This window comes from Cebus imitator, unplaced genomic scaffold, assembly GCF_001604975.1.
Source record: "Cebus imitator isolate Cc_AM_T3 unplaced genomic scaffold, Cebus_imitator-1.0 Scaffold331, whole genome shotgun sequence".
Lineage (NCBI taxonomy): Eukaryota > Metazoa > Chordata > Mammalia > Primates > Cebidae > Cebus > Cebus imitator.
In genome coordinates this window covers 656,077-668,825 of record NW_016107646.1, presented here as the reverse complement: position 1 = coordinate 668,825, position 12,749 = coordinate 656,077, and the positions used below count along the sequence as shown (strand labels likewise).

At 37.3% G+C, this 12,749-nt stretch overlaps 1 protein-coding gene and 1 non-coding gene across 3 annotated transcripts in view; both read left to right on the top strand.

Annotated features, from left to right (window-relative positions):
- STK3 (serine/threonine kinase 3) overlaps positions 1–12,479 on the top strand; it is a 346,273-nt gene extending 333,794 nt beyond the window's left edge. The window contains exon 11 of one of the 2 annotated variants that reach the window (XM_017505001.2): positions 11,108–12,479. In XM_017505001.2, the coding sequence (XP_017360490.1) occupies positions 11,108–11,266 (159 nt within the window). In that variant the 3' untranslated portion in view covers positions 11,267–12,479. The remainder of the gene's footprint in view (positions 1–11,107) is intronic. The other variant, XM_017505002.2, reaches the window with a different exon arrangement.
- Positions 3,421–3,529, top strand: LOC119467789. The gene has a single exon (XR_005196412.1). It is a non-coding gene; the product is annotated as a U6 spliceosomal RNA (small nuclear RNA).
- Positions 12,480–12,749: the final 270 nt, after the last annotated feature.

Here is a 12,749-nt window from a genome sequence, read left to right as displayed (position 1 = left end):
CTCAGGCTGGAGTGCAGTGGCACAATCTTGGCTCACTGCAACCTCTGCCTCCTGGGTTCAGCCTCCCGAGTAGCTGGGAATACAAGCGTGTGCCACCACACCCAGCTATTTTTTTGTATTTTTAGTAGAGACAGGGTTTCATTGTGTTAACCAGGATGATCTCAATCTCCTGACCTCTTGATCTGCCTGCCTCATCCTTTAAAAGTGCTGGGATTACAGGCGTGGGCCACTGCACCCGGCCTAGACTTCTACCTAAATAACGTTTGCTGCTTGAAACATGACCAAGCTTCCAGTGAAATTTCATATTAGACAATTACTTGTTTTGAACTTGCAGAATTTAAAAGTGTATTTGTCCTCTGATAGAAGGCAGTTAGCATGTTTCCACACTCTTCTACCTGATTTCCTCTTCTCTCTCCTACTTTAAAATCACCTAAGAAACTATTAGGTTTTAATGAAGGACGCACAAAACATTGTCATTTTAAATTAATGAGGTCTAGTGAGTCAGAAATGGATACTTTGAAACTATTGTATATTGCCTTCCTCAAGATTATGAGTCAAAATGGGTTATGGCTTTTATTTCCTTCTGAACAAGGCAAGAGAAGGGTCTTGTGCCTGAGCTAACTGCATCCCTTTATAACACTTACTGCCGTCTCAACACACACACACACACACACACACACACACACACACACACGCACACAGAGAGAGAGAGAGAGAGAGAAGAAATTGGAATTGAAAAGATAAATCTAGAATTTTCTCCCACAAACTTTTATGTAAAATAGCAATTGAGCAGCACCAATATGGTATAATAGGGAAAAAAGCAGAGGTCAAGTCCTGTCTCTGCCATAAACCAAGAGTGTACTTGAGCAAGCTGACTCTCATTTCCTCACCCAAAATAAGGAAGTTAATTATCATCTCTGAGGTTCTATTTTGCAGTGAGATTCTGTAAATGTTTAACTCATAACTCAACTTTATGCTTCTGTTAAACAAATGACTTAGTCGCAAACAATGACTTTTAATAATCCCAGATCTCAAAATATGTTTCTCTTAGGCCCATACAATTTAATTTACCTGATCTCAGTTTAAACCCTTTTATGGAAATTGATTTTTTTTTTCCTCTGCCCTTACTAGTATGTCTTACCCCCTATGTTTGTCCTTTAAAATGTCCAGGAAAAGCAAAATTTTCTGGGAGTAGGAAAAAAGCTTCAGGTAATGAAACAATATCATTCTGAAATTCATCTTGTTCTTTAACTGTGTGTTTTTTCAGAGATTATGGGTTCTGCTTCCACTGTTTGTGTTCCAGTTCTTCCTCTTACTGCATGTCAGTTCATGTATTTCTTTAACCAAGTGTGTGTCCTTAATGCATGTAAAGATGGTCAAACTACAATATACTTCCACTGTGCTGAGGCTTAAATATTTGAGACGTACTCTTAGTTGTGCAGGTTCCCTTTTATTATTAACTTAAAAACTGAACTTTGCTAAGTAGAACTAGCCCAAAACACACTAACGCCATTTCCAGATCCGTTATTCCTTTTTACCCATTTGTTCACATACAGTAAAACTTAACAATGTATGCATATTTTAAAATTATTCTGTTTACTGAGTTAACTTACCGGATAAGCTCTGAGAAGTGTAAATCAGATTTGTTACTACAACAATGCATTGATTTTGGAATTAGTCAACCAGCCTAGAGCTATGGTAACGCAGCCACTTTGTGTTTTAAGTATTGTAGAAAGATGGCAAGTGACATTTCTTTCATATATATATAATTTATGTAGATTTACCACAAGCTCTGTTGATCCATAAGCATAATTCTGAAGTGATTTTCCTTCCTTTTCATAAAGATTTCCAGGAAACTGGATTTTAATGAAGTTTTTGTCAAAATAATACTCATATTAATTTAGGAAGTTCGGCTTTTTCTTATATCCTTATTAGTTCAAAAAACTTTTAATTTAGATTAGCATTTTAAAAGGATGATAGTAAACTGTGATATTACAGGGTCATTTAAATCATTGTGAGTCTCTTTATCTTGTTTGTGAATCTTTTTATTACTAAGGCTTTGAGCAGTTCCAGTACTGTTTTTCAAGAGATTGAAAAGGCCACCTCTGTCACATTTTCCTTCCAAAAGCATTTTCATGCCTGTGGGAGGCTTGATAGCTAGTGAAACACCAAGTGTTAAATACATGTTATTGGGGCTTAATCAAAGCCAGAAGTTTATGTCTATTAAATCATACCCACTGTCTAAAAAGTGAAAATTTTTGCCAGCCAACCTCACTTTTTTTTTTTTTTTTGTCTATATGACACCATAATGTAGAGCTACTTAGAAACCTACCGATATTCTGTTCTATTAACAAAATGAGAAGACAAAATGACCACCAATGGCTAAGTGTGAGTATTATTTTCTGTTGGACACTATCTGACAGATTGTAAGACCAGGGAGAAAATTGTCTACTGGAGATATTTTTCTAAAGTTCATATGTAATCACTTCACCATTTATGCTCAAAATGACTTAGTATTTCTTTCTTGTCACAGAAGTTTGCAGCGGCACACATAAGGCCCACAGCGACCTGACTTTGCCCTCTTTTTCCTGCCTCATCTTCTATTCATCTTCCTGCATGGATTCTTCTCAACTTCCAGCAGTCTGCTAGATACCTCTTAAGATGCCAGGCATTTGTGTGCCATATATGTTTCTACTCATACTGTTTTCCTTCTCTATCCTAGTTCCCATTTTATCATCTTACTCATCCTTCAGTGAGTTAGCTGTGCATGGGCCTATCTTGCCAGCTAGATTGCAATCTCTTTGTGAGAGGTACAGTGTTTTACTCATCTCCAAACCTACTGTGCTTGGTCCATAGAAAAATGTCAATAAATATGTCAGTGAGTCCTTTGAAGTTCTCTGACAGCCCAGCTGAAGACCTGGCTATATATATATATATATATATATATATATATATATATATATATCTGATGCAGAAGTCAGATTTCCCATCAACTCAACTTTATACAACCACAAAACTGAAAATGGATATTTTTAAAATAAAAACAAACACTAGAAACAGGTAAAATGAGCTTAAGCACTAAGGCTATGCTCTCTTAGGCAGTTTCAGGATTTCACTCACAACCTATTCTTATTTAGAGTAATGCCTTACAAGTTTGTTTAATTGCTTTTCTGGTTCCCCAATAGATGAACCTACTTGCTGTAGAGATAGAAAGAGTATATGTTCAGTGATGGCCATGAAGAGGAGCTGACAGAAAAGCCAAAAAAGAAGTGAGAAATTTAATATGTAACAGATTTTTAATAAATATTAATAATTCATCAAGGAAAGGCTGTTTTAGGTTCTGTGTCCTCTGCTTAGAAGGCAGTATATTCTGTAGAATACTTACTTTATAAAAGATTTTCTGTTCAAAACAATTGAGACAGTGCTCACTTCAGCAGCAATATATTCTAATATTGGAAAGATACAGTAAAGATTAGCATGGCCCCTGCACAAGGCTTATGTGCAAATCTGTGAAGCATTCTATATATTTCTACCCAAATGAGAAGGAAACAGAAAACTAATTCTCACAAAATGACAAAACAGGGTTCTATAACACCCCCAAAAGATCACATTAGCTCTCTAGCAATGGATCTAATCCAATATAAAAGCTTTTAAATACCTTCTTATAAAAAATGCAGAAGATTGATTGTTAAACTACTAAAGGAGATACAAGAGAGGTGAAAAACAACATAAAGAAGTTTGAAAAACTATTCAGGATGTGAATGAAATTTTTTCTAAAGTGATAGATATTTTAAAGAAAAACCAATCAGAACGTCCAGAGTTGAAAGACGACACATTCAAAGAATTACAAAATTCAGTGGAAAGTTTTAACAATAGGCTTTCTTCTACAGAGTGGAAGAAAGAATTTCAGAGCTCGAAGACAAGGCTTTCAAATTAACCCAATCAATCAAAAAAAAAAAAAAGAGTTCAAAGAAATGAACAAGAAATATGGGATTATAATGGCCAAACCTAAGAATCACTGGTGTTCCTGAGGGAGAAGAGACAGCAAAAAATTGGGGAAGCTTATTTGAGGGGCTAATTGAGGAAAACTTCCCTGGCCTTGCTAGAGATACAGATATTCAAATACAAGAAGCTCAAAGAACTTCTAGGAACCATATGATCCAGCAATTCCACTGCTGGGTATGTATCCAAAAGAAAATAAATCAGTATATCAAAGAGATAACCGCACTCCTGTGTTTGTTGCAGCCCTATTTATAATAGCTAAGATTTGGAAGCAGCTTAAGTGCCCATCAAAATATGAGTGGATAAAGAAGATTTAGTACATATACGCAATGGAATACTATTCAGTCATAAAAGAATGAGATCCAGTTGTTTGCAACAACATAGGTGGAACTGGAGATCACTATGTTAAGTGAATTAAACCAGGCACAGAAAGACAAACAACATCACATGTTCTTATTTATTTGTAGGATCTAAAAACCAAAACAATTGAACTCATGGACACAGAGAGTGGAAGAATGGTTACCAGAGGCTGGGAAGGGTAGTTGGATGTTGGGGGTGGGGTAGGCAGGGAAGGCAGTGACAGGGAAGTAGGGATGGTTAATGAGCACACACACAAAAAAAGGCTGAGGCAGGCAGATCACTTGAGGTCAGGAGTTTGAGACCAGCCTGGCCAATATGGTGAAACCCTGTCTCTACTAAAAAATATAAAAATTAGCCAGGTGTGATGGCACATGCTCATAGTCCCAGCTACTTGGGAGGCTGAGGCACAAGAATTGCTTGAACCCAGGAGGCAAAGGTTGCAGTGAACTGAGATCACACCACTGCACTCCAGCCTGGGTGACAGAGTCTCTGACAGAGCAAGACTCTGTCAAAAAAGAAAGAATGAATGAATGAACAAATAAGACCTACTATTTGATAGCACAACAGGGTCACTGTAGTTAATAATAACTTAATTGTAGATTTTTAAGTAACTTGAGGAACATTATTGGACTGTAATTCAAAGGATAAATGCTTGAGGAAATGGATATCCCACTCTCCATGATGTGCATATTTTACATTGCATGCCACTATCAAAACATTTCAGATACCCCATATGTACCTACTATGCACCCACAAAAAAAAATGGTTCTTTAATTTTAAAAAGAGCTTTTAAGAGATTCATTGCAAAAAGGACATCACCAGGGCATATAGTTATCAGGCTATCCAAAGTCAACATGGAGGAAAGAATTCTAAGAGTAGTGAGAAAAGCATTAGGTAACCTGTAAGAGAAAACCTTACAGAATTTACAAAAATCAGACTAACAGAATTCTCAGCACAAACCTTGCAAGCCAGAAGGGAGCAGGGTCTTATCTTTAACCTCCTTAAACAGAATAACTGTTAGCCAAGAATTTTGTATTCAGCAAAACTGTTTCATAAATGAAGGAAAAATAAATTCTTTTCAGACAAGCAAATGCTGAGGGAATTTGTCACTACCAGACCATCCCTACAAGAAATGCTAAAAGGAGTTCTAAATCGTAAAACAAAAGGTAGATATGTACCAGAATAGAACCTCTTGAAAGCATAAAACTCACAGGGCCTGTACAACACTAACACAATTAAGAAAACAGAGTATCTGGAAAACAACCAACATGATGACTGGAATGGTACCTCACATTTCAGTATTAATGTTGAATGGTCCATATGCTCCATTTAATCCTTTGGCAGAATGGATTAAAAAAAAAATGCAAACCACATATCTGCTGTCTTTAAGAGACTTACCTAACATGTAAGGGTTTGTTTATAGACTCAAAGTAAAGGAGTGGAAAAAGATATTCCATGCAAATGGAAACTAAAAGTGAGTAGGAGGAGCTATTCTTAGATAAAACAGACTTTAAAGCAAAAGTAAAAAAAAAAAAAAGACAAAGAAGGGCATTGTATAATGATAAAAGGATCAATCCAACAAGAAGGTATCATAGTCCTAAATAAATATGAGCCTAACTCTTGAGCTCTGAGATTCATAAAACAATTGCTCTTAAATCTAAGTAAAGAGATATGTGCACACAGTAACAGTGGGGGACTTCCAACACTCCACTGACAGCACTAGACAGATCAAGGCAGAAAGTCAACAAAGACAGGACTTACACTGCACTCTAGAACAAATGGACATAACAAATATTTACAAAACAGTCTACCCAAGAATCGGAGACTATACATTCTTCTCATCCAACCTGAAATATTCTCCAAGATAAACCATACGATAAGCCTTAAACAAGTCTCAATAAGTTTTTAAAAATCAAGTTGACTCATAGTTCTGCATGGCTGGGGAGGCCTAAGGAAACCTATAATCATGGCAGATGGAAAAGGTGAAGCAAGCCTAGACTTTCTCACATGGTGGCAGGAGACAGCAGAGAGCAAAGGGGAAAGAGCCGCTTATAAAAACATCAGATATTATGAGAACTCACTATTATGTTCTCACAATAATGAGAACATAATAGTGAGTTCTCATAATAGTTCCCCTGCATAGAGGAAACTGCCCCCATGATACAATTACCTCTCACCAAGTCTCTATCTAGACACACAGAGATTACAAACAAAGATTATGGGGATTACACTTCAAGGTAAGATTTGGGTGGGGACAGAGTCAGACCATATCATTCTGCCCCTGGCCCCTCCCAAATCTCATGTCCTCATATTTCAAAACACAGTCATGTGTTTTCAACAGTCCCCCAAAATGTTAACTCATTCCAGAATTAACCTAAAAGTCCAAGTCCAAAGTCTCATCTCTGAGACAAGGCAAGTCCCTTCTACCTAAGGAGCCTGTAAAGTCAAGAGCAAGTTAATTCTGAGATACAATGGGGAAACAGGCATTAGATAAATGCTCCTGTTCCAAATAGGAGAAATTAGCCAAATCAAAGGGGCTATAGGCTCTATGCAAATCTGAAACCCAGCAGGGTAGCCATTAAATTTTAAAGCTCCAAAATGATCTCCTTTGACTCCTTGTCTCACATCTGGGTCACACTGATTCAAGAGATGGGCTCCCATGGTCTTGGGCAGCACTGCCCTGTGACTTTGCAGATTACGGCCCTCCTCTCAGCTGCCTTCACAGGCCGATGTTGAGTGTCTGTGGCTTTTCCAGGTGCATGGTACAAGCTGTCAATGGATCTACCATTCTTTGTTCTGGAGGAGAGTGGCCCTCTTCTCACAGCTCCACTAGGCAGTGCTCCAGTGGGGACTGTATAGGGGCTCCAACCCCACATTTCCCTTCCACATTGCCCTAGCAGAGGTTCTCCATGAAGGCTCTGCTCCTGCAGCAGACTTCTGCCTGGACATATAGGCATTTCCATTACATCCTCTGAAGTCTAGGCAGAGATTCCCAAACCTCAATTCTTGACTTCTGTACACCCAGGTCCAACACCATGTAGAAGCCACCAAGACTTGGGGTTTACACCCTCTGAAGCTATGACCCAAGCTGTACCTTGGCCCCTTTTAGCCACGACTAGAGCTGAAATGGCTGGGATGCAGACTGCCATGTCTCAAGGCTGCACAGAGTATCGGGAACTCTAGGCCTGGCCCATGAAACCATTTTTCCTCCTAGGCCTCCAGGCCTGTGATGAAAGGAGCTGCTGGCAAGAACTCTGACATGCCCTGGAGACAATTTGACATGCCCTGGAGACAATTTCTCCATTGTCTTGGCTCCTCATTACTTATGCAGATTTCTGCTGCAGTCTTGATTTTCTTCCCTAGAAAATGAGATTTTCTTTTCTACCACATCATCAGGCTGCAAATTTTCCAAAATGCCCTGCTTCCCTTTTAAACATAAGTTCCAATTTCAAACCATCTCTTTGTGAATGCGTAAAACTGAATGCTTTTAAGAGCACCCATGTCATGTCTTGAACACTTTGCTACTTAGAAATTTATTCCATCAGATACCCTATCATCTCTCTCAAGTTCAAAGTTTTGCAGATCTCTGGGGCAGGGGAAAATGCCACCAGTCCCTTTGCTAATGCATAGCAAGAGTGACCTTTGCTCCAGTTCCCAATAAGTTTCTCATGTTCATCTGAGACCACCACTTCAGCTTGGGCTTCATTGTCCATATCACTATCAGCATTTTAGCCAAAACCATTCAACAAGTCTCTAGGAAGTCCAAACTTTCCCACATATTCTTATCTTTTTCTGAGCCCTCTAAACTATTCCAACCTCTGCCCATTACCTAGTTCCAAAGTTGCTTCCACATTTTTAAGTATCTTTATAGCAGTGCTCTACTACCTCAGTACCAATTAACTGTGTTAGTACATTTTTACACTGCCATAAAGAAATACCCAAGACTGGGTAATTTATAAAGGAAAGAGAATTTATTGACTTACAGTTCCTTGTGGCTGGGGAGGCTTCAGGAAATTTACAATCATGGTGGAAGGCAAAGATGAAGCAAGCTTGGACCTTATCGCATGGTGGCAGGAAAGAGCAGAGTGAGATCGAAGAAGAAAGAGTCCTTTATAAAACCATCAGAACTCACTCGTTATCACCAGAACAGCATGGGGAAACTGCCCCCATGATCTAATCACCTCCCACAGGTCTCTCCCTAGATGGGATTCTGAGGATTACAATTGAAGGTGAGATTTGGGTGGGGACACAGCCAAACCATATCAGTAAAGTCTTAAGTTACAAAATTAGCGTGCACAAATGAGTAGCACTGCTATACACCAACATTGACCAAGCTGAGAATCAAATCAAGAACTCTACCCCTTTTACAACAGCTGCAAAATAATAACAACAATAAAATACCTAGGAATGTACTTAACCAATAAGGTAAAAGATCCCTACAGGGAGAACTACAAAACACTGTTGAAAGAAATCATACATGACACAAATGGAAATACATCCCATGCTCATGGATTGGAAGAATCAATATCATGAAAAAGACCTTAGTGCCCAAAGTAGTCTGCAGACTCACTGCATTTTCTATCAAAATACTAACATCATTTTTTACTAAATTAGAAAAAAAATCCTAAAAGTCATATAGAACCAATAAAGAGCATAAGTGTGTGTGTGTGTGTGTGTGTGTGAGAAACAAAGTTTTATTGCTTAAAGGACTAAGATTTAGGTACTTTATTAATTTACTTACATGAACACCTTATTCCTTAATAATGCTAGATATTGGTTCTCTAATATCATAGACCTGTTTTTCACAAATTTTACATAATGAAAATATAAAAGTCTGTTAAAGGTAGAAAATTTTTCTTCTAAGAAGCTTCTTTCCCTGAATTCAATCTATTACTGCCACATAATATTTATAAACTTATTGGCAGTTTGCCCTAGAAATAACTTAATTTAGAATTAAAGTAATGATAACTGTTTGCTTTATATGTTAGTTCTTCTAATCTTAGAGTAACCCACTCCTTTGCACCATATATTCTTATTCGTATTTATCCATCTACCTTTCTGTCATATTATTTGTAGTATAGTAGGATAGTTTCTTGGTATATGTACAGTCTCTAAAGTCTAAATGTTTTTGGAATATCTAGAGTAGGGACATGAAACTCCTGCATAAAAATGAACTATAAAATAGTACATGATTTAGAATCAAACACTAAATTGTGTTGTTTAGATAATGAATGTTACCTAAGAAATTTAGAAATGAGAAAGATTAACAGGCTGAAATAGAGACAGTGTTGAAGAACACAGAAGTGGAATTGGATCCTAGGTAGACATGGCTGGGCATGTTTTTCTTGGGAAATGTGGTTGCGTGGGCTACATTGGGCTTTCAACTTGGCCATTACCAATGTGTACAGTTCAAAGTTTGGAGTTTCCCTGTTGTCTTATTCTTTATCCCCACCGTGGTTTGAACAGCACTGAGCATATAACAGATGCATGGTTACTACTTGGATTAAAAAATTAATGAAGAAAGTATATAATACTACATATTATATATAAATGGTATCTTTTATACCATAATATTAAAAGCTAGATTCTTTCGTGACATATGACTAAAAAATAACAGGGCTGATTATTAATATATACACACCAGAACTTCTTATGCACCAAAGTGAGTGGCATTCGCCTTCAAAGTCATCATCATGGAAGCCTGCATACTCTTCCCCGTAACACTGTCATTTTTCAAAATATTTTCGGAACTACTTTTTTGAATTTTCTTCAGAGAGTCTGTGACTCATTCTTTTCAGTATCCTCAGAGTCTTTTTCAGCTAAGAGTGAATTTGGTTTTTGGAAGCAGAAGTCATGATAGGGCCAGGGATGGTGAGGAAAGTGGACGATCCACTGAGAAATGCTACCTTGGGTGACTGTAAGTAATGAGTATTTTTCATAGCTTGACTCATAAAATAGCCAAAGATAGTTATCTTCTTAAAACAAAAAGTAAGTTGCAAGTTTTATCATTTTAAAACCAAGCCTAAACTGGATACAGTGGCACATCCCAGCAACTGAGGAGGCCAAGGCAGGAGGATCTCTTGAGCCTAGAAGTTCAAGGCCATCCTGGACAATATAGTGGGACCCTGTCTCAAGAAAAAAAAAAAAGAAGAAGAAGAAGAAAACCAAACCTGGATTACTCTTACATAACTGTCCTACTCCAGAATTGATCATGGCTTCCTGCTTTTGGGCCCCCACCAGGCCTAATCAGCCCACTTCCTGCCCCTACCACAGTCATCTTCTTTATTAAGCATTTGGTAAAATAGAGAATAGAGTGGTTAATTTAACCTTGATATAATTTTGTCATGTTCTTGGGTGATCCCTGCAAGTATTCATGATTATTGTAGCACTCAGTAGCTGGCAAAGATATAAGAAGTCAGAGTGAATATACCTGGAACATATTCTGAAAATCTGTTTGTTGGCAGTGGTGGATTTGTCTTTGTACCTTTTAAAAAATTCCATTGGCTTATTTTTCTCATTTGCTCTTTTCTAAAAACAGGATTGGATTGTTTCATTGCAGATTACTTGAGGTTCTTGCAAGATATGGCCTCTGGGTTCTTCAAGGAGGAAACTCCTGTTGTAATTTTTTAACCATACTTCAAAGATGATGTAAATAATGTACTGAAATATTCATGTTAAAACTCATTAGACATTAATGAGACATTACTTTCACTGTATTAATATGTTTGTTTGTTTCTATACCTAGTTGAAAAATCTAAGTTTAGAAGAACTACAGATGCGGTTAAAAGCACTGGACCCTATGATGGAACGAGAGATAGAAGAACTTCGTCAGAGATATACTGCAAAAAGACAGCCCATTCTGGATGCGATGGATGCCAAGAAAAGAAGGCAGCAAAACTTTTGAGTTTAATTTCCTCTCTGTTTTTAACTATTCTGGAGACCAAGAAACCACTAAGAATTGAAGGAATATTATTTGGATATTTTTAATCCTAAGATTTTGCCCTACAGTTAGGCAGAGGTCAAAAACTGACAATGGTACATGCCCAAGTAAATTCCCAAAAGGCAGAATTGATGGTTTTATCTGCTGTGCAGTCACTCTCATGTGAGGAGAACAACAGAAATGTGTTCTCTTTCTCTTGTTCTGTCAGTTGCATACCAGCAATAAAACTGTTATGAAATGGAGGCTGCGTTTAGAGACCTTAAAAATCCAAAGCGATTGTTTAATTGTACAGCACTGAAGGGCTTTATGTTACAGTATTCTTTATTCCTATCTAGTAGGCTATTTATTGTATCCCCTTAGGTAAACTTACTTATTTATTTATGCTATTTTGCTTTGTTTTATTTTTTAAGGACAAGATCAGGATGGCTTTGGTGAAGGTAGGGTCACATTAATATGATGATAATGTGATGTGCAACCAAATTATACTTCCTGCAGGGAGCTATGGGGTACATTCCTTGATTTCCAGGATAGTTTTCCAATAGGAAAGCAATAATGGCAATAGTTCTCAAATGGGCTAGGCCTTTTTTATATCAAAGCAATAATTCCATTTTTACCTTTTGAAATTTTGTTTAATTTTTTGATTTTTGATGTTTGGTACAAATAGAACTATATATATTTAGGTAAAATAGATCTATAGTGTTTAAAACCAAAGAAATTAATGAAACCCTTGCACAAAAAAGTGTGATAAATATTTTTAAATAAAAACTTAATACAAATGTAACTTGTTAATAATGTTTTATGTGTAGATCTAATAGCTGAACTGATTCAAACTGTAATAAGCTCATCAATTTCATTTCTATGAAAATGTGCTCTATTGTCATAGGATGTTTCTATTGATTTTATTCATTTCCTGGGAATTGGTAAACATGTGTCTAATGATAACCCAATAGCAAAAACATTTGTACTGAATGGTACAATCCTTGGGGACTGAAAAAAAACAAGATTAAAACCATTAAAAAGAAACTCATTTTTACACTGAATGAACATTTGTATGATTGCATTGGGACCAGTCATTTCCTAAGCTACATATGGCCATCTTGCCAGTGTTTATTCTTTTGTGTGTTTAATTATTATGTTTAAATCATAAAGACAAATAAATTTCACTGTGCCACCAGCACATTTCATTTCTGTATCTTTTTTAAAACTTATGACCTGGACTGTCTGCATTTGCCAAGCAAGGGAGGTATATTAGTTAGGACAGGCTAGATTATACAATGCTGACAACCCTCACCCTTCAGCGGCTTCACATAATACAGGTTATTCCTCTTGCTCCAGACCCAACCCATGTTGGCAGGGTGCCCTGCTCTTGTCATTCACACCCAGGGACCCGCTGACAGGGCCTCAACCATCTGAGACATCTGTGGTCACCTCAATAAGGAGAAGGGGA